The sequence below is a fragment of the Nicotiana sylvestris genome, chromosome 12 (genome assembly GCF_000393655.2).
Source record: "Nicotiana sylvestris chromosome 12, ASM39365v2, whole genome shotgun sequence".
Classification (NCBI taxonomy): domain Eukaryota; kingdom Viridiplantae; phylum Streptophyta; class Magnoliopsida; order Solanales; family Solanaceae; genus Nicotiana; species Nicotiana sylvestris.
This window is the reverse complement of record NC_091068.1, coordinates 147,418,884-147,436,866: the sequence shown is the minus strand read 5'-3', so window position 1 is coordinate 147,436,866 and position 17,983 is coordinate 147,418,884. Positions and strand designations below refer to the sequence as shown.

Genomic DNA, 17,983 nt, shown 5'->3' with positions numbered 1-17,983 from the left:
ATATAAGAGATATGAAATACAGAATACAAAATACTACATATCACATCAAAAATTATGATATTATTCTCACATCAAAAATTACAGAAAAATCATGTCAAGCAATTGTTAATACTATTACTCATTTTACATATCACTCTGGACAAACTATCAATTTTGATAAATTCAAAATCTTTTTCTCAAAAAACTGTTCACCTAATATAAGATCTACTATACTACAAATCTTCCACATGAATGAAGGGAAAAGTTTTGGAAAATACTTAGGGATTTCCTATATTTATTAAGAAGCCTGCTAAAAGGATTACCAATTCTTAATCGAAAATTTCAAAAATAAATTGACATGGTGGAAAACAAATTATTTATCAAAAGCAAGAAGGACTACTTTATTTCGTACAACTTTAAACCATCTTTCTAACCACCTTATGCGATATATTATAATACCTACTTATATACTTTCCTACCTCAATCTTTATTAACGTAATTTCCTATGGGGAACAACTCAACAGAAGAAAAAATTACATTTAATCAAGTAGTCTACCATCACACAACCTCTCGATCAAGGAGGGTTAGGAATATATAACCTTAATATAAAAAATCAAGCTTTGCATGCAAGTCTTGCATGGAGGTTATTTCATAGTCCTAATCAACTATGTGCACAAGCGTTATTACATAATTACTTACGACCACCACAATTGATCAAAAAATAAATTTCAACAACTTGGCGTAATATTATGAAAGGATGGTCCTACTGTTGTTTAGGGTATAAATGGAATATAACAATGGGAAATCATGTAAAATTCTGGAATGATCCTTGGATTAGTCAGAATTACTTAATTTGTAACTGCAAATACGGACCCCTTCCACAATATGAGGAAAAAAAACTGTTCCAAACTACTATTACAACCATAAATGGCATTTCAATATTTTACCCTTCACTTTACCAAATCAATTACAATCTGCAATCAAAGATATTTATATGCCTATTGCACCCTCAATATATGATCAAATATATTGGGCTCTCACACAAAATGACATATTTTCTGCCAAATCAATGTACAATTCTATCACAAATAACATAAATCCTATAACAACTAATCCAAGATATAGCTATAGCTGGATTTGGAAACTTCATATTCCTCCAAAAATATCATTCTTCTTATGGTTAATTTGTCATGATAGACTTCCAACAGCTACTTATCTTACAAGATTAGGTATCCTTAATTCATCTATATGTGCACAATGTCATATGGCCCCTGAAACATTACAACATATATTTCTAGAATGTCCAAGTGTCATACAACTTTGGACTATGCTTAAGATGTCATCTATCAATGCCAATTCCCCTCTATCCCATAATGCTACTATAAATTGGTTACACCAATTTATACATCAACAATCACTATTCACCCATCATAAAATTTCAAATACCACTCTCATACCATTTGCATTATGGGAGCTATGGCTTATACGAAATAAAAACATTCTAGATCATCAAAAGGGATTTTTAAATATATCTCTCATATTAAAAAAAAGGTTGCAGAATTTTATTACCTAACAAATCCCAAATCAAAAAATTATTCTTTAATACCATTATATATAAAATGGCACCCCCCAAACAGACCAAATATGATATTGGTGGTATTTTTCGTAATCACCAAGGCAATTGGATTATAGGTTTTGCAGGAACATCAATACATGAGATAAGTATTCAGACAGAACTTCTAGCCTTGTTCATGGGACTGAAAATTGTTGTCCAAAAGCATCTCAAACCACTCATTATTGAGACAGATGCACACGCCATACTCGGTATGTTCAACTCCACTACAATGCAATACACTAATATAATTAATGATTGCAGGTTATTACTACTACAGCTAGATAGTGTCCCCCTCTCCAAAGTATCTACAAGGAGCAAAATTGTGTTGCAGATAGTTTAGCTAACTATGGAGCCATGCATACAAAGGAAAACTGTCTACTTTTTGGAAGTCCACCATCTTTTGTCTCGCCTTTAATTTATATCAACAAGATCAAAATGGGATGAGACGGTTGATTAAAACTAGGTCTGCTTTATGTAACAGTAGTATTTTAACTAGTACTTATGGTAGTGTTTTAGCTAGTTCTACTTTTGTTCATAGCAATGGTTCCTATACGGGGCCTTAGGGACAAACTCTAATACTGTAAATTTGATGCCACTAATGCATCTCCTTAACCGCTCTCTTGTAAGAGCTTGATTATATATAATATAGCTATCCTTTCAACCAAAACAAAAAGAAAAAAAAAAGATTAAAAGGATTATTTATGTGTTTTTAGTTGTTCACTTGTACATTTCATATCGCATGTTGTACTCTTTACAATAAAGATACGCAATGTAAAGGGCAGAAGTATATATGCTGGTCCTCCCAAAATCAAAGTCATTTATTCTGAGTCTTCTATTTGTCTTATTCATCTCTCTGTTTTATTAAATGAAAGAATTTGATAAACAAAAACAAAAAATCAAAACATGATAAAGGTAAATCCAAAACAAGTTCTTTCACGATAAGGTGCAGACTGTGTATTGCAAAAGAAAAAGCGAAAAAAAATGGCATTAATTCAACTACAATCCTCCATTTTGAAGTATAACAAACAACTCCAAATTCCATCTTTTTCTACTGCCTCTCAACGCTCAACAATTCTTAGAATTAATGCTGTTTCCGTCAACGGACAACAACTAATACAGTCAGGTAAAGTCCGTCCCATATTACCAAAAGAAGCAGCTGCAGCCATGGAAACTGAAGGTTATATTTTACTTGACATTAGGCCAGAATGGGAAAGAGCTAAAGCATGCGTTTCAGGTTCGTTACACGTGCCACTTTTTTTAAAGGACATGGATAATAGTCCCATTACTCTGTTGAAGAAATGGGTACATTTTGGTTATATTGGGGCTTGGACTGGCCAGAATTTCACAATGATTAACGATGATTTTGTTAAGCAAGTTGAACAGCAAATTCCTGATAAGGATAATGCTAAGGTCCTTGTGGCTTGTGGAGAAGGACTGAGGTCAGTATTGTCATTAATCAGGATTTAAGTAATATACAATAACACTATGGAATTTTTATAGTAGCAATATTTTCTTTACCTGTTATAGCAAGTTATCAACATTATTTTTCAAGTTACTGACCCTACTTATTATGGATAGTTAGCTGTAGTTATTATTTAGGTAATTTACTACTACAACAACAACAACCCCGTATAATCCTACTAGTGCGATCTAGAAATGTGTAAGCAAACCTTACGCCTACCTTGAGAAGGTAGAGAGGTTGTTTTCGATAGACCTCGACTCAAGAAGAAAAAAAGAGACAATAATTTAGCTACATCAACAGAGGCCAGAAAGATAGTATCAAACGACCTCGGAAACAGAAAAATAAAAGGAAAAATCAATATCAATAACTAGTAACAATGGCAAGGTACTAGGAAACCGGAGCGAAAGATAAGTATGAACACAGGATGTACCACTAGCACTCTAAGACAAGACACTATCAGACTAGCCTTACACCTACTACGGAGTAGAAAAATACTCAACTACCTTCTAATATTTTTAGGTAATTTGTTTGTGTAAAATTTCTGTTACATTTTACATTGTCAGTGTAGATAAAATCAATTCGTCAAGCTATTGCTTTCATTCAACAATTTATAGGCCGATAACCCGAATCGGACCTGGGATCAAATACAGTGCTTACATCTCTTATATATCTGTAAATGTTATACTATTCTTTTTCAATATTATAGAAATACTATAATAGGTGTTCAAGGAAATGCATACACATGCATTTATGCTCTGAATCAGCCTGTGGCCGTAATGTAATTTAGCTACTCCTAATTTGGATTTGTGAAAGTTTACCATATTTGAATAGGGCAGCCCGGTGCACAAAGCATCTCGTGTTTACGCAGGGTCCAGGGAAAAGGCCGCGCCCAAAGTTGCATAATAGGGGTGTGCATTGTTTGCTGTTTAGTTAGCAGGACATTGTTTAGGCTGGATCAACATAGAAGAATTTACAATTTAATGTTTGTTGATTCAGAATCAATGCTGTATATACACATTTTTTGAAAAAGAATTCACCTATACATACAGGCCGAGAGTCGATTAGTAATCGATGTATAATTGATTGATAATTGAGGCATAGTTAATTGATTGCTTGAACCGAGGGTCTATCAGAAACAACCTCTCTACCTTCACAAGGTAGGAGTAAGGTTTGCGTACACACTACCCTCCCCAAACCCCACCTATGGGACAACACTGGGTTTTTTGTTGTTATTGTTGCATAGTTAATTGATTGACATGTAGTCTATTTCTGTTTGCAGTATAATTTAAGTATGCTCAATTGTTCAACTACATAAGCCTAAAAGTTTTGCCAATGTGCATTAGTTTCAGATATATATTGGACAAGTCTGAACTTTATGGCTGCATCTGTAGGTCTTTGATGGCTATTTCAAAGTTACATAAGGGAGAATACAAGAATTTGGCGTGGTTAGTTGGTGGATTTACTCGTGCTTCTGATAGCGATTTTCCAGCAGTAGAAGGCCCTGAAAAGTTACAATATGCTACCATAGGAGGCGTGTCATATTACTTACTTCAATTGCTTGTATTGCTTAAAGTTGTGGGTAAGGAAAGTTGATATAATTTCCCATGATGGTGTGTGTTATCTTTCTGAGATATTGTATATTGATTAAGCGGTTGAAGCTTAGACTATGTGAATTGAAGTGTTCCTCATTTGTTTTTGTCTTCTTTTTGCTTAATAACAAAAGATTGCTGGTGCTCCAAATCTATTAACACATTTTTACAAGTGAACCATTAACTAATGCATTATGATAGGTTGTCTACGTCACACCCTTGGATGCGACCCTTCCTTGGACCCTGCATATACGCGGGATGCCTTGTGCACCGGGCTGTCCTTATCCGTTAACTAATCTCAAGAAATGCAACGTTTTGGAATTTCAAGTGCATAGCTTGAATGGTTCCTTTATACCCTATTTCTAGGAGATCATTAGTGGTTACCCTTACCTCTAACAATCTTTGGAAATGGAGGCGCTCTCCCAACTAAGCAAGCCTCGGTTGTCCATAGCAAGAATGGTAGGACAAAACAGTTGAACTTTGCACTTAAAGAACTCCAACTTTAGGAGATGATTTGTCTGATAAATGATTTGTAAGATCTAGTACATATCTTGGATATACAATGAAAGATGCAGTTTTCTAGTATATATATAAAATATTATTTTACAAATTCGAAGCGCATAAGTAGTTTAACAGAAGGATATTTCTCTCCTTTTTCATTGTAAAGAGGTACTGCTCGTATTCCTGTTCTGAGCTCTGAAACAGGAATGCAAGTTTGTCCACCAAAATCGTCGATCTCTGACATATCATACTCATGGACTTCTACACGAAGCAATGCAATCTCTGGAACTGTCAATGGGAACTCAAATTCATCATTCCATGTTGGTACCCAGTCATCCTCTATTGGCCTCGTTTTCTTAACTCCTGAATCTGCAGGAACTCCGGCAATAGCAATCTACATCACATGGAAATGGAGTTAAAACTGAAACAAATCCATCTTAAACCAAAAATCAAATGCAAATATATTAGGCCAACCTTGACATAGAAGTCTGGTGGAGAATATATATCAAAGTGTGTACGTTTAAAGTCCAAATGCCAACCTTTTCCCATGTATATTTTCACCTGAATATAAAACAGTGCTATGTTTTATTACATATGCTCTAATAAATGCAGATAATTCACATATCTCAAATAAAGATGATCTGTTCTTCTACCTTCAGGGTGGTTTTCAATGATAAGAGCCGTTTAGGATCATAGACCTCATTATTTGGACCGTCTTTTAAGAGAAGTTCTGGTTTTTTGACATAACCACAGCCACCATTTGCTCTGAACATCCCTTGCATTAACCACAAAGGCCTTCCATTTCCCTGGTGCAAGAGACAATTGCATAACTACACAGCGACAAGTGACAACAATACAACGAAAAAGAAATAGCAAGGAAATTCTTAGGAACCTGCATGTTAAATGCAACCATCTGAGCTCCATGCATCCATCCTATTAGTGGATTGTAATTGGAAGAGTCGACTCGTATACCTTTTGGATATACTCTTACCAAATTTCTCTGAGTAAACCTTTATGTAGAAATTCAACAGGGCAAGATGTTGAAAGACAAATTAATTAGTCAGCTCTGAGAAAGGAAAAAAATGAACTGTTTTCGTGAACAAACAACAACATACACACAAAAGGCTTCAGTAGTTTCTGGTCCAACTAAATTTTCAAAAGTAAAACAGAATTAGGCCACCAAAATTCTGAAATACCAAGTATAGTCAACGGGAGGTCTAATATTGTCTTTGTGTAAGTAAGCATAGCATATCATAGACATTCACGTACAAGTAGACACAACATCGACAAAAGAACAGAACTTTTGATTTTGAGTTCACCTGATTAACTCTTTCCCATGTTTGAGGGCAACATTTGTGAGCTTTTCTTCATTCAAGCTAATGCGTTTCACCTTAATAGGATCCACGGTTAGCCATTCACTTGTTGGACCTTTTGATTTTGCTCCTTGAATGGCAATCAAGTGTTTATACTCAGGAGCTGTATTCTGCTGTATATTGGGGTTCTCATGATGAGAATCAGCTTCCTCGTCTTGACATTCTCCAGTTTCTTTGTTCTGCAAAGTGATATAATTTAGTCTAAATAGGAGAGTGTACAAGGGATCAGTTTTTGTCAAGATCAAGGCAATGATTTTTTTATAGTTATTTCTATGAAGACAACCTCATATAAAGCTATCAGTTTTTTACTAAGATCGGAAATTTCTGCTCCCCATGCTTTCTCCTCTGATGATTTCTTCCCTTTCTGAGAACCATTATCTTTCTCATTTGGTTTCTTAGTTTCAAGATATTCTTTTGGTGGTTTAGTTGAGATGATAACCCGCCCCTTCAACGAATCTGGAGAAGGGAATTCTGACAAGCATTCTGCCCCACAGGTGAACAGCATATCTCCAAATATTTGAGTGACCATCTAGAGATAAACTTAAAAATGGTTAAACCGACATTAAAACTTAGAAGCATGAGACATGATCTTGGTGCTTTGCAGTAGGCATAAGCTTACCTCAGCTACTTTAGCCTGAAGATTAGGAGTGAGGTGGTCTTCTAGAGTTAAAATTACAGGATATTCAGATGCCACAAAAGCATGTTCCTTTATTGATTTCAAACATTGGATAAGTTCCACTGGAGGTGTTAGTGTCCTGCATTATCAAAACGTTTCGCTAAAAGATGGAATTGGAAAAAGAAAAAAGGGTATCAGGGCTAGTCCTTAGATACTGTTGAGTGAAACATGTTGAATCGTGTGACCCTCTTAGGTAAAGCACACTTTTAATTGTATCTTCAACACGTCTCCTCACATACGAATCTGATTTTTTTTCATCGCAGAGCAAATGAGAAATTCTTTTTGGTAATGGATGACAGTGAGAGTTAAACTCAAGACTTTTATCTGCTTTGATAACATATTGAATTGTGTGATCATCTCATCTAACGACCCTTCTTTTAACAGATAGTTGAACAATGAAAACTTTTTGAGCATATATATGCAAAAAATAATGTATGCTCCGCCTTTAAGTTTGCAATATGCAAGAGGAAGTGAAGCATTACCCTCCATGAAGGATATCCACATTGTCTTTCGAGGAATTCGGCCACATGTCTAATTCAATAACTCGGACACCTCGCTGCAACGCCTTTATTATAGGCACATCGCTGCAGTCACTATTGAGTTGATTTCCGGTGAGATAGGTATTGTGACTGGTGTAAATGAAATAGTGAGACAAAGGTGCAGTCATGTCATGGTGAACCTGCAATGCAAGAAAGTAGAACTATTGATAGACATCATAATGAAATAAGAGCCAAGCTTCTAAGCTTCAAAGAAAGTCGGAAGAGAAAAGCTAAAACGTAATATCAGATTATAGACTTAAAGAAGTAGATTGAATTTATTTTTCCCTTTTAGCATAAGGAAGAATATGAAAAATCAGCTGATTGAATTTCTCTTGGCAGACCTTGTTTTTTGATCTTGCTCAATATTTTGGTGCTTCAGAACTTCCATAGTTACTAGATGCAGTCGTTAAAAAAAAAAAGGGACAGTCCGATGCACAAAACGTCCTGCGTTCACGCAGGGTCCGGGGAAGGGCCACACCCCAAGGAGGTGTGATATAGGCAGCTTACCCTAATGCATGCATTAGTGGCTGATTCCATGGCTCGAACCTGTGACCTATAGATCACACGGCTTGAACTATAGGTCACGGGTTCGAGCCGTGAAATCAGTCACTGATGCTTGTATTAGGGTAGGCTGCCTACATAGGTCACGGGTTCGAGCCGTAGAATCAAGCCCTGATGTTTGCATTAAGATAGGCTGTCTGCATCACACCCCTTGAGGTAGGCCTTCCCCGGAGTCAAAGTTGTGTTGTTTGGTAAAAAATAAGGGATGATTTTACCTTCAAAAGGTGATTATAGAAATGGGGGAATAAAACCTTCTAGCTAGTTATATCAAGTATAGATTTGATAACTGTTGCGGAAGCCAAATGTATAGAGTGTGAATAAGTCACAACTAATATACCAAAAATTATGACAACCACCAAATAATAAATAAGACAATAAAGCAATAATAAAGGGAACACCAGAATTTACGAGGTTCGGCTAATTTTGCCTACTCCTCGGACACAACCAAATATTTTATTCCACTCCAAAAATACAAGTGAAATAATACTAAAGAGAGAAGATACAAATGCCTTAAACAGATGAGAAGGCAAATGAGAGGTGTGTATCAATCCTAAACATTAGGCCTTCTTTTATAGGGGAAAAATCCCCCCAAACTTAACTCCCAACCAATGTGGGACTTTGGCATTTTGCCAAACTTCAACAAATCTCCACCTTGGCAAAATTCCACATTTTCAATTCTCTCTCAATAACAAATTTTGGTTGTGTCTTCATCTTCAATCTTCAGTGTTCAACAATGTTGATCAAATCCAAACAATGTTGAAACTTGACCGCAGTCACCACCTTTGTCAGCATATCAGCAGGATTCTCTGTAGTATGAATTTTCTTCACCGTGACTCCACCTTTTTCTATGACTTCTCGTACGAAATGATACCGAACATCAATGTGCTTCGTCCTTGCATGATAAACTTGGTTCTTCGCTAATTGAATAGCACTTTGACTATCACAAAAAATTGTGATACCTTTTTGTTCAACACCAAGCTCCTTTAGCAATCCTTGAAGCCAAATTGCCTCTTTCACAGCATCTGTAATAGCCATGTACTCTGCCTCTGTTGTAGACAAAGCAACTGTTGACTGCAAAGTAGACTTCCAACTAACTGGTGCCTTTGCAAAAGTAAACACATAACCAGTAGTTGATCTTCGTTTGTCCATATCACCCGCAAAATCTGAGTCACAATATCCAACTACAGACTGATTGTCTTCCTGCTCAAAAACTAACCCGACATCTACAGTATTATGAATATACCGTAGAATCCACTTCACAGCTTGCCAATGCTCCTTCCCTGGATTGTGCATATATCTGCTAATAACTCCAACAGCTTGTGAAATGTCAGGCCTTGTGCAAACCATTGCATACATCAAGCTACCAACAGCATTTGCGTATGGTACCTTTGACATATACTCTCGTTCAGCTTCATCCATTGGCGACATAGTAGTACTTAGCTTAAAATGGGAAGCAAGTGGAGTACTAACTGGCTTAGTCTTGTCATCTATGCCAAAACGTTGAAGTACTCTCTTCAAATATTCCTTTTGAGATAAACAGAGTTTCTTTGAACGTCTATCTCTAATTATCTCCATGCCAAGAATTTTCTTTGCCTCACCCAAATCCTTCATCTCGAACTCCTTCTTCAGTTGAATCTTCAACTTATCAATTTCTTCCGAATTCTTGGAAGCTATCAACATATCATCAACATATAGGAGAAGATATACAAAGGAACCATCTTTAAGCTTGTGCAAATACACACAATGATCGTATTTGCTTCTCTTGTACCCTTGCCGCAACATAAACTCGTCAAATCGCTTGTACCATTGTCTAGAAGATTGTTTCAATCCGTACAACGATTTTTCAAGTTTGCACACCATATTTTCTTTTCCAGCAACTTTGAATCCTTCTGGCTGAGTCATGTAGATTTCCTCCTCCAAGTTTCCATGTAAAAACGCAGTTTTTACATCCATCTGAACTAGTTCCAAATCCAATTGTGCTACCAAAGCCAACATAATTCTAATGGAGGAATGTTTTACAACTGGAGAAAACACTTCATTGTAATCAATTCCCTCCTTTTGAGCATATCCTTTGGCCACCAATCTTGCTTTGTAGCGAACATCTACTTGGTTAGGAAATCCTTCCTTCTTTGCAAATACCCATTTGCACCCAATTGCTTTCTTTCCCTTCGGGAGATTGGCCAATCTCCATGTATGATTCTGATGAAGGGACTGTATTTCATCATTCATGGCAATCCTCCACTTATCTTCTTCTGAACTTTGGACAGCGTCTTTATAAGTAGTAGGAACATCATCAGCTACAATTGAGGTTGCACAAGCAACCGTCTCTATGAGACGAACAGGTTTCGTTATTGTTCTTTTTGGCCTGCTGGTTGCTATTGATTCAAGTTGTTGTTGAGATTCCTGAGTTGGAATCTCCTCTACTGGCTCTCCTTCCAGAGGGTAATCTTCATTTGTTTCCTCCTCTGCTTCTTGTGTAGGAAAAATAAATTTTCCCTCAAACTCCACCTGCTTAGAAGCACCTTCATTTTGTTTGGTATCTTCTGTTACCTTATTTACCATAGCAAATTCATCAAAGGTAACATCTCTGCTGAATATTACTTTCTTTGTCATAGGGCACCATAAGCGATATCCTTTGACTCCAGAAGTAATTCCCATAAAAATAGCCTTCTTTGCCCTTGGATCCAATTTTGACTCCGTCACATGATAATATGCAGTTGAGCCAAACACGTGCAAAGAGTTATAATCTACAGCAGGTTTTCCGTACCATTTTTCAAATGGTGTTTTGCCATCAATAGCAGCAGATGGTAGACGATTAATGAGGTGACATGCATATGTAATTGCCTCAGCCCAAAATTCTTTGCCCAAGCCAGCATTGGACAACATACACCGTACCTTCTCCAGCAAGGTCCGGTTCATACGTTCTGCCACTCCATTCTGTTGTGGTGTATGTCTAACAGTGAAGTGTCGGACGATGCCATCATTTTCACAGACCTTATTGAAATGATCATTTTTGTATTCACCTCCATTGTCTGTGCGAATACACTTGATCCTCCTGCCTGTTTGATTCTCCACCATCGTCTTCCATTTGAGAAAAATTCCCAGCACTTCATCTTTGTTTTTCATTGTATACACCCACACTCTTCGAGAAAAATCATCAACAAAGGTTACAAAATAGTGCTTCCCACCCAATGAAGGTGTTTTGGAAGGACCCCAAACATCAGAGTGTACATAATCCAAAATGCCTTTAGTATTATGGATCGCTGTACCAAATTTAACCCTTGTCTGTTTCCCTTTGACACAATGCTCACAAAACTCCAAGTTGCAAGCCTTTACTCCTTTTAACAATCCTTGATCTGATAGAGTTTTCAAGGATTTTCCTCCAGCATGTCCCAAGCGCATGTGCCATAGCTTGGTTGCTTCTGCCTCTTTGTCGTCACTGGATGTTACTGTCGCTGTCCCAATAACTGTACTGCCACGATAGCGGTACATATTATTATTCTTCCGATTAGCCTTCATTACCACTAGTGCACCGGAGCATACTCTCATCACTCCATTTTCTGCAATGATTTTGAACCCTTTTGATTCTAGGGCTCCCACAGAGATGAGATTCTTCTTCAAATCCGGTACATATCGAACATCTATCAATGTTCTGATCATTCCATCATGGTTCCTTAATCGTATTGAACCAATGCCATATGAGGTAAGAGGGCTGTTATCCGCTGTGTGGATGACTCCATATTCTCCTTCTTGAAATTCCATGAACCAGTCCCTGTTGGGACACATATGATAGCTACAAGCCGAGTCCATCAACCATATGTCTGATGATGTTGATGACTCTGTTGTAACTAATGAGAAGTCTGAATCATCACAATCAGCTACATTTGAATCCATAATGGCCTTTCCATTGTTATGTTTGGCCTTATTCTTCAACTTCGGACAGTCTTTCTTCCAGTGCCCTTTTTCTCGACAAAAGGCACATTCATCTTTGCTGGGTCTGGATCTTGACTTGGATCTTCCCTTCTTTGTCCTCGTTTGATTTTGAGGACGACCCCTCACAAATAGTGCTTCTCCTTCTCCGCCCTTCTGTTTTTCTCGCTTTCTTTGTTCATAGCTGTACAAAGCCGAACAAACTTCTCTAAGAGAAACTTCGTCATTTCCATGGAGTAGAGTAGTTTCAAGGTGCTCGTACTCATCAGGAAGTGACGCCAACAACATCAAGGCCAAGTCACCATCATCATAAGTTGTATCCATATTTTGCAAATCTGTAACCAACTTATTGAAACTGGTGATATGTTCATTCATCGTGGTACCAGGAACATAGGTGAAGTGAAACAGTCTCTTCTTCATGTACAATTTATTTTGACTGTTTTTCTTCAAAAATTTATCCTCCAGTGCTTTCCATAATTTACTTGCAGAAGTTTCCTTTGTGTATGGATATTTCTGCTCTCTAGCAAGGTAGGATCGAATGGTACCGCAAGCAACACGGTTGATAATTCTCCAATCTTCTTCTCCAATAACATCTGGTTTCTTTTCTTCAATGGCCAGATCTAGCCCTTGTTGAAAAAGGACATCTAGAACCTCGCCTTGCCACATCCCAAAATGTCCGGACCCGTCAAATATTTCGACCGCAAATTTCGCATTTGACACAATTCTTGTCATAAGCGAAGATGCCAATGATGACGTATTGTTGACACTTGATGTAGATTCTTCTTGTTTATTGTCTCCCATCTTTGACACAAATATTATTTAATAGCTGACGACACAAATCAAGATTATTTCCTTTCTGGTGTGGAAGATCAGACTAAGCTGCAACCACAGAGCATACTCAGACAGAACCTTGACTCAGTTACCAAGATAAATCTTTTCTGATGTGGAAGATCAGACTATGCTGCAACCACAGAGCATACTTAGACAGTACCTTGGCTCTGATACCAATTGTTGCGGAAGCCAAATGTATAGAGTGTGAATAAGTCACAACTACTATACCAAAAATTATGACAACCACCAAATAATAAATAAGACAATAAAGCAATAATAAAGGGAACACCAGAATTTACGAGGTTCGGCTAATTTTGCCTACTCCTCGGACACAACCAAATATTTTATTCCACTCCAAAAATACAAGTGAAATAATACTAAAGAGAGAAGATACAAATGCCTTAAACAGATGAGAAGGCAAATGAGAGGTGTGTATCAATCCTAAACATTAGGCCTTCTTTTATAGGGGAAAAATCCCCCCCAAACTTAACTCCCAACCAATGTGGGACTTTGGCATTTTGCCAAACTTCAACAATAACCACTTTCCTTATTACTTTTCTCTTTACTGGTTTGCTATTCTTTCTTCTGCAGTGTAGGGAAATAGTTCGATGTACTACTCTTTTTCTTATAAAAGGTGGGAAACAGAGATTGCATAAAAACAAAGATTTGACCAAAATGTTGAACTGAATAAAGACAAGTCGAAAATGAACTTTCTTCTCATTTTATATTAGAGTATAGTACCAGTAATAGTTAGAAAGCAATATAATATATATACAATAAACAAGTAAAGGAGAACTTACTAACACAAAATGAAAGTCTATTTCTTTGGCTTTGTGCAAAGAGAATAACTATTATAGGAGTAATTCTTTACCTTTTTGTGTGGGGAGAGAGAAGCATTAGCATCACTGAAGAGATACCGAAAAAAGCCATCAAGATTGAGACCTTTTCTATGAAAAACAATATTAAGATGCTCATGAACAAGTTTAAGTGCAAATTCCAACACAGATTCAGCTTCTTCTTTTGTAACTTTATCTTCCCTTTGAACATCTTTCAAGAATCTGTGTAAATGTTCTGCAGTCATTATACCATTTTCTGAGAATCTGTTAAACAAATCCTTGATCTCATTAGGTGGCTCAGCTTCTTTCATCTTGAATTTCCTCTGAAAACAGCATATTCTGTATGTTTGTTTAGACATTTTTGTCAAATTTGTTTTTCTTCAAGGGAAAAAAATGGAGAGGCCCCCCCTTTTATGATACCTTTTACTTTCTATTGCTTGTATATTTTGGCTCTTTAAGTAGAAAGATTTTTCAGTAAAACCCCATGAGAAGATCCTATAATTAGGTGTTTTTTTCAGTGACAGAGAATTTAAAGCAGACCACAAAAGTGGGATACTTGTTCAATAATTTGATTGTGATAAGTATTACGTAAATAGTAATTTGCATGAGTAGCTTCATCAAGTTAATCCTTCTAACCTACTAGTTACCAATCCAAAAAAAAAAATAAGAAAAGGAAAAAACAGGGAAAAAAGAAGTAATGGTTCAAAGTCATCCCATTATCGTGCATACGAAGGGCAGCTGGTGCACTAAGCTCTAGCTATACGCGGGGTTTGGGAAAGGGTGGGGCCAAGGAGTTATCATATCGGGGAAGGGCTGGACCACAAGGATTTATCACACGCAACCTTACCCTGCATTTATACAAGAGATTGTTTCCACGGGTCGAACGCGTGACCTTCTGATCACATGACAACAACTTTACCAGTAACCCGTCATATGATTTATTAATATGACGGAAGCAAATTTTTACCAAGGAGATTTAAAAAATAAAAATAAAAACATGAAGAAGCTAAAGAATTCAACATCTAATATATATATATATATATATATATATATATATATATATAGATAGCTAGATAGATAAAAATAATATTGAACCTTATATATACAGTATAATCGTTCAGTCCCCTTTAGCCCCTAAGCTCCGCCCATTCAACTATTCATATTGTGCACTGCTAAAAAATTTGGATACAAGTGTATACTCTATGACTAGATGCATAATAGTGAGACGGTGTATTACTACTTTCATCTAGGGCTGTTCAAAATCAAATCGTAACCAGGGGCGGACCCACGGGGAGTTAAGTGGGTTCATATGAACCCGCTTCATCGAAAAATAACACTGTATATATAGGTATATTTTTGTTTTCAGACAAGTAAAGGTATAAATATAATTTTGAACCCACTTAAAACAAGTAAAATGCCTAGCTCTTTTTGGTAAAGAGGGTTCAAATTTTTCACATGGTCCTGAGTTCGAAACCAGCTAGTCACATATGACCTCTAATGTTTTTTTTTGAACCCGCTTGATAAAAATCTTGGGTCCGCCACTGATCGTAACTGATAATCGAATCGTAAAATTATTTTATTCGTATCCGGTTATCGGATTAACGGTTGGTGAATGGATTGAAATTTTATAATTAACGGTTTATCGGTTTGGGGCGAATTTTTCAATTTCTTTATCGGATAAACCGTTAACCCGTGAAGAATTATTATACTTATATTTTTACCCTATGTATATAAACCTTTCCCTTCTTATTTTGATAAATCGTGAGTGGCAGTGTTATAGCCTTTCCCTTCTTATTTTGATTCAATTGTTTATGTTCACTACTTTAGAGTTTTACAACTGTTCAGACAATTATTTATGTTCACTGCTCCGGCTTTTATTTTCATTAATTTGATATATGTATTAAGTTTTTCATTATTTCTATTGAGTTATAGTCCATGTACTTCATTTTTATTATTTGTTTGATTTAGTCGATAAATCACCCGATAATCACTAATCTAATACCAATTCGCCCCGATGTCTTATTGGTTGGTTAGCGGATTACTATAAGCTAAACTGTTAAGCGTAAGTATTTGTCGGATCCGCCCGATAAGAAGCCTTACTTCTACCTATTTAGGAACATTATGTTTTCTTCCAAGTTACAAAGTTTAAAAAGATAAAACCTTCAAAATAGTGATGTTCCTCCAGAAAAGTTATGAGATGATTGTTTGTTTGTTACTTCGTACGTACTAGATATCTACTCAATATACTTGTACGAGTCACATAACTTCACAAACTGAACCTTTGTTGAAGTTGATACTATGTGACAAACATTACATGTGAAATGGTCCCAGTACCGTGTTTTTATTTGCGTTTGTCCAAAACCCTTTTTCCCACGATAGGTCTTCCATTTATTTAGCAATAAGTGCCTTGATGGGTATTTGGCTTGAGAAGACTAAAAATCTAAGGAACAAATTCATACATAATTGACTTTTATGTACATTGTCTTAACTTTTATTGGATGCCATTTAAAACAGATCTTAAAGTTGATGTTACGCCTCATGATAAATAATTTGAAGTCCATTAAATGTTAAGATAAATCACCTAAAGTTTATCTTTAGCTTAAATAAGAATGAGTTATTACTGGAGAATTTAGCTTGCCACTTAATTATTTCTTATTTATTTCCTGGGTAATTTAGTGCTCGCTTTTATTTTCACTATCTATATTATAGATTTCATTTTAATTTGAAAAAAAATATCTTGCTTGGTAGGGGACACGTATTTTATGGTAGTTGACAGTCAAGACTCGGCAAAGGACGATAATCAATCATTGATTGTAACTCTTCTATCGTGTTTAATTGCATGCTGATGTTAGGTAAAGTGTTTTGCCAATGAGAGTTTGTAATATGACATGACTTATATCCAAAGTAGTAGGACTGTAACGGCAGAGCCAGAAAATTCAACAAGGGTGTTCAAAATATGAACATCTTTCGCCAGTGAGCTATGCAAGGGCGTTCAAGGTCTATTTTTTTTATATCAATAACAAGTACTTTGTACATAATATAGTTTTTTGGCGAAGGATGTTCAGTTGATCACCCTTGACCACACATAGCTTCGCCCCAGACTAGGAGGAAACTGTGTTTTCTGTATACATGCAGAGTAAAAACTTTATTTTTCCCTTTTTTTCTTTTGTATTTGTGTATCTTATTAGCTGGAGGGACAAAATTTATTATGCATATTAGAGTTAATAAGGTGTATCAATTGATGTGTTTTATTTTCTCAAAGTATTAAACTGAATCTATTTGCTCATTTACTCTTGTTGGTTGTAGACTTGTTAAAGTGGGGATGTTAGATTAAAATTTGTTTAGTTCTCTTTTTTTTTTCTCCAGTCTAATTGCTGCATTCATTGTGATTTAGCGTGCTTCCTTGTAATGATATTTATTGCATATGTGATTATCAAAGGAAGAGTTTTACTGTAGGGCACCTATTAATAGAGTTCATTACTCATATGGTCACTGAACTATGTGAAATTATGAAGTAGAGTCAATTTTCTTTTATTTGTAACAAAAAAGTCATTCAATTATCCGTATTGCACTCTGATTATCACTCCACCAGATTTATTGATTTTATCAATGAAAAATATGTTAGGACCGAAAAAATCAGGTGTCATGCGGAAGCTAGCAAAACAAATCTTGAACGACGATAAGTCCGACAACAAAGGAGAAATCTACAAAAAGAGACACAAATATTTAACGTAGTTCGGTCAACTGACCTATATCCATGGCGGAGATGAGCAATCCACTATATAAAATAGAATACAAATATCGAGAGAACAACCTCACGAAGAGGTAAATACAAGTGACACACTTGTCCCGTGAAGTTCTCCCCTTAAACACGACTCTCAAACCCCATATGGCTACATTGTGGATGTTACTGAATGAGAAGGACAGATCTTCAATTTATAAAACTCCAAACCTTTTCCTATAAGAAAAGGGACTAGCCAAATATAGAAGAATTATATTTTCCTTCTAGGAAAAGAAAAACCCAATTATGGTAAATATGTTATCCTTTCCTTCATGAGATATGAAAACCAATTATGGTAAGAAAATCTAGA

General features: G+C 36.2%; 2 protein-coding genes across 2 annotated transcripts; one reads left to right on the top strand and one right to left on the bottom strand.

Moving 5' to 3' along the window:
• Window positions 1–2,417: 2,417 nt before the first annotated feature.
• LOC104218143 (rhodanese-like domain-containing protein 10) lies at window positions 2,418–4,796 on the top strand. Its single transcript, XM_009768551.2, has 2 exons — window positions 2,418–3,033; window positions 4,448–4,796. Exons 1-2 carry the CDS (start codon window positions 2,576–2,578, stop codon window positions 4,647–4,649), a joined length of 660 nt encoding a protein of 219 aa, XP_009766853.1. The 5' UTR covers window positions 2,418–2,575; the 3' UTR covers window positions 4,650–4,796.
• A 335-nt stretch (window positions 4,797–5,131) lies between these two features.
• On the bottom strand, window positions 5,132–14,435 carry LOC104218144 (phosphoinositide phospholipase C 2-like). Its single transcript, XM_070164923.1, has 9 exons — window positions 13,928–14,435; window positions 7,678–7,874; window positions 7,139–7,274; window positions 6,803–7,048; window positions 6,466–6,698; window positions 6,039–6,156; window positions 5,800–5,952; window positions 5,621–5,707; window positions 5,132–5,540 (listed from the first exon to the last, which is right to left on the bottom strand). Exons 1-9 carry the CDS (start codon window positions 14,249–14,251, stop codon window positions 5,244–5,246), a joined length of 1,791 nt encoding a protein of 596 aa, XP_070021024.1. The 5' UTR covers window positions 14,252–14,435; the 3' UTR covers window positions 5,132–5,243.
• Between the last annotated feature and the right edge of the window lie 3,548 nt (window positions 14,436–17,983).

Excerpts from the sequence above, each read along its gene's own strand:
- LOC104218143 (XM_009768551.2), top strand. The coding sequence starts at position 2,576 with ATGGCATTAATTCAACTACAATCCTCCATTTTGAAGTATAACAAACAA. Across the intron at positions 3,034-4,447 it reads GCTTGTGGAGAAGGACTGAG|GTCTTTGATGGCTATTTCAA; the intron begins GTCAGTATTGTC and ends CTGCATCTGTAG.
- LOC104218144 (XM_070164923.1), bottom strand. The coding sequence starts at position 14,251 with ATGTCTAAACAAACATACAGAATATGCTGTTTTCAGAGGAAATTCAAG. Across the intron at positions 7,275-7,677 it reads GTGGATATCCTTCATGGAGG|GACACTAACACCTCCAGTGG; the intron begins GTAATGCTTCAC and ends TTGATAATGCAG. Across the intron at positions 6,157-6,465 it reads CATGGGAAAGAGTTAATCAG|GTTTACTCAGAGAAATTTGG; the intron begins GTGAACTCAAAA and ends TTCTACATAAAG.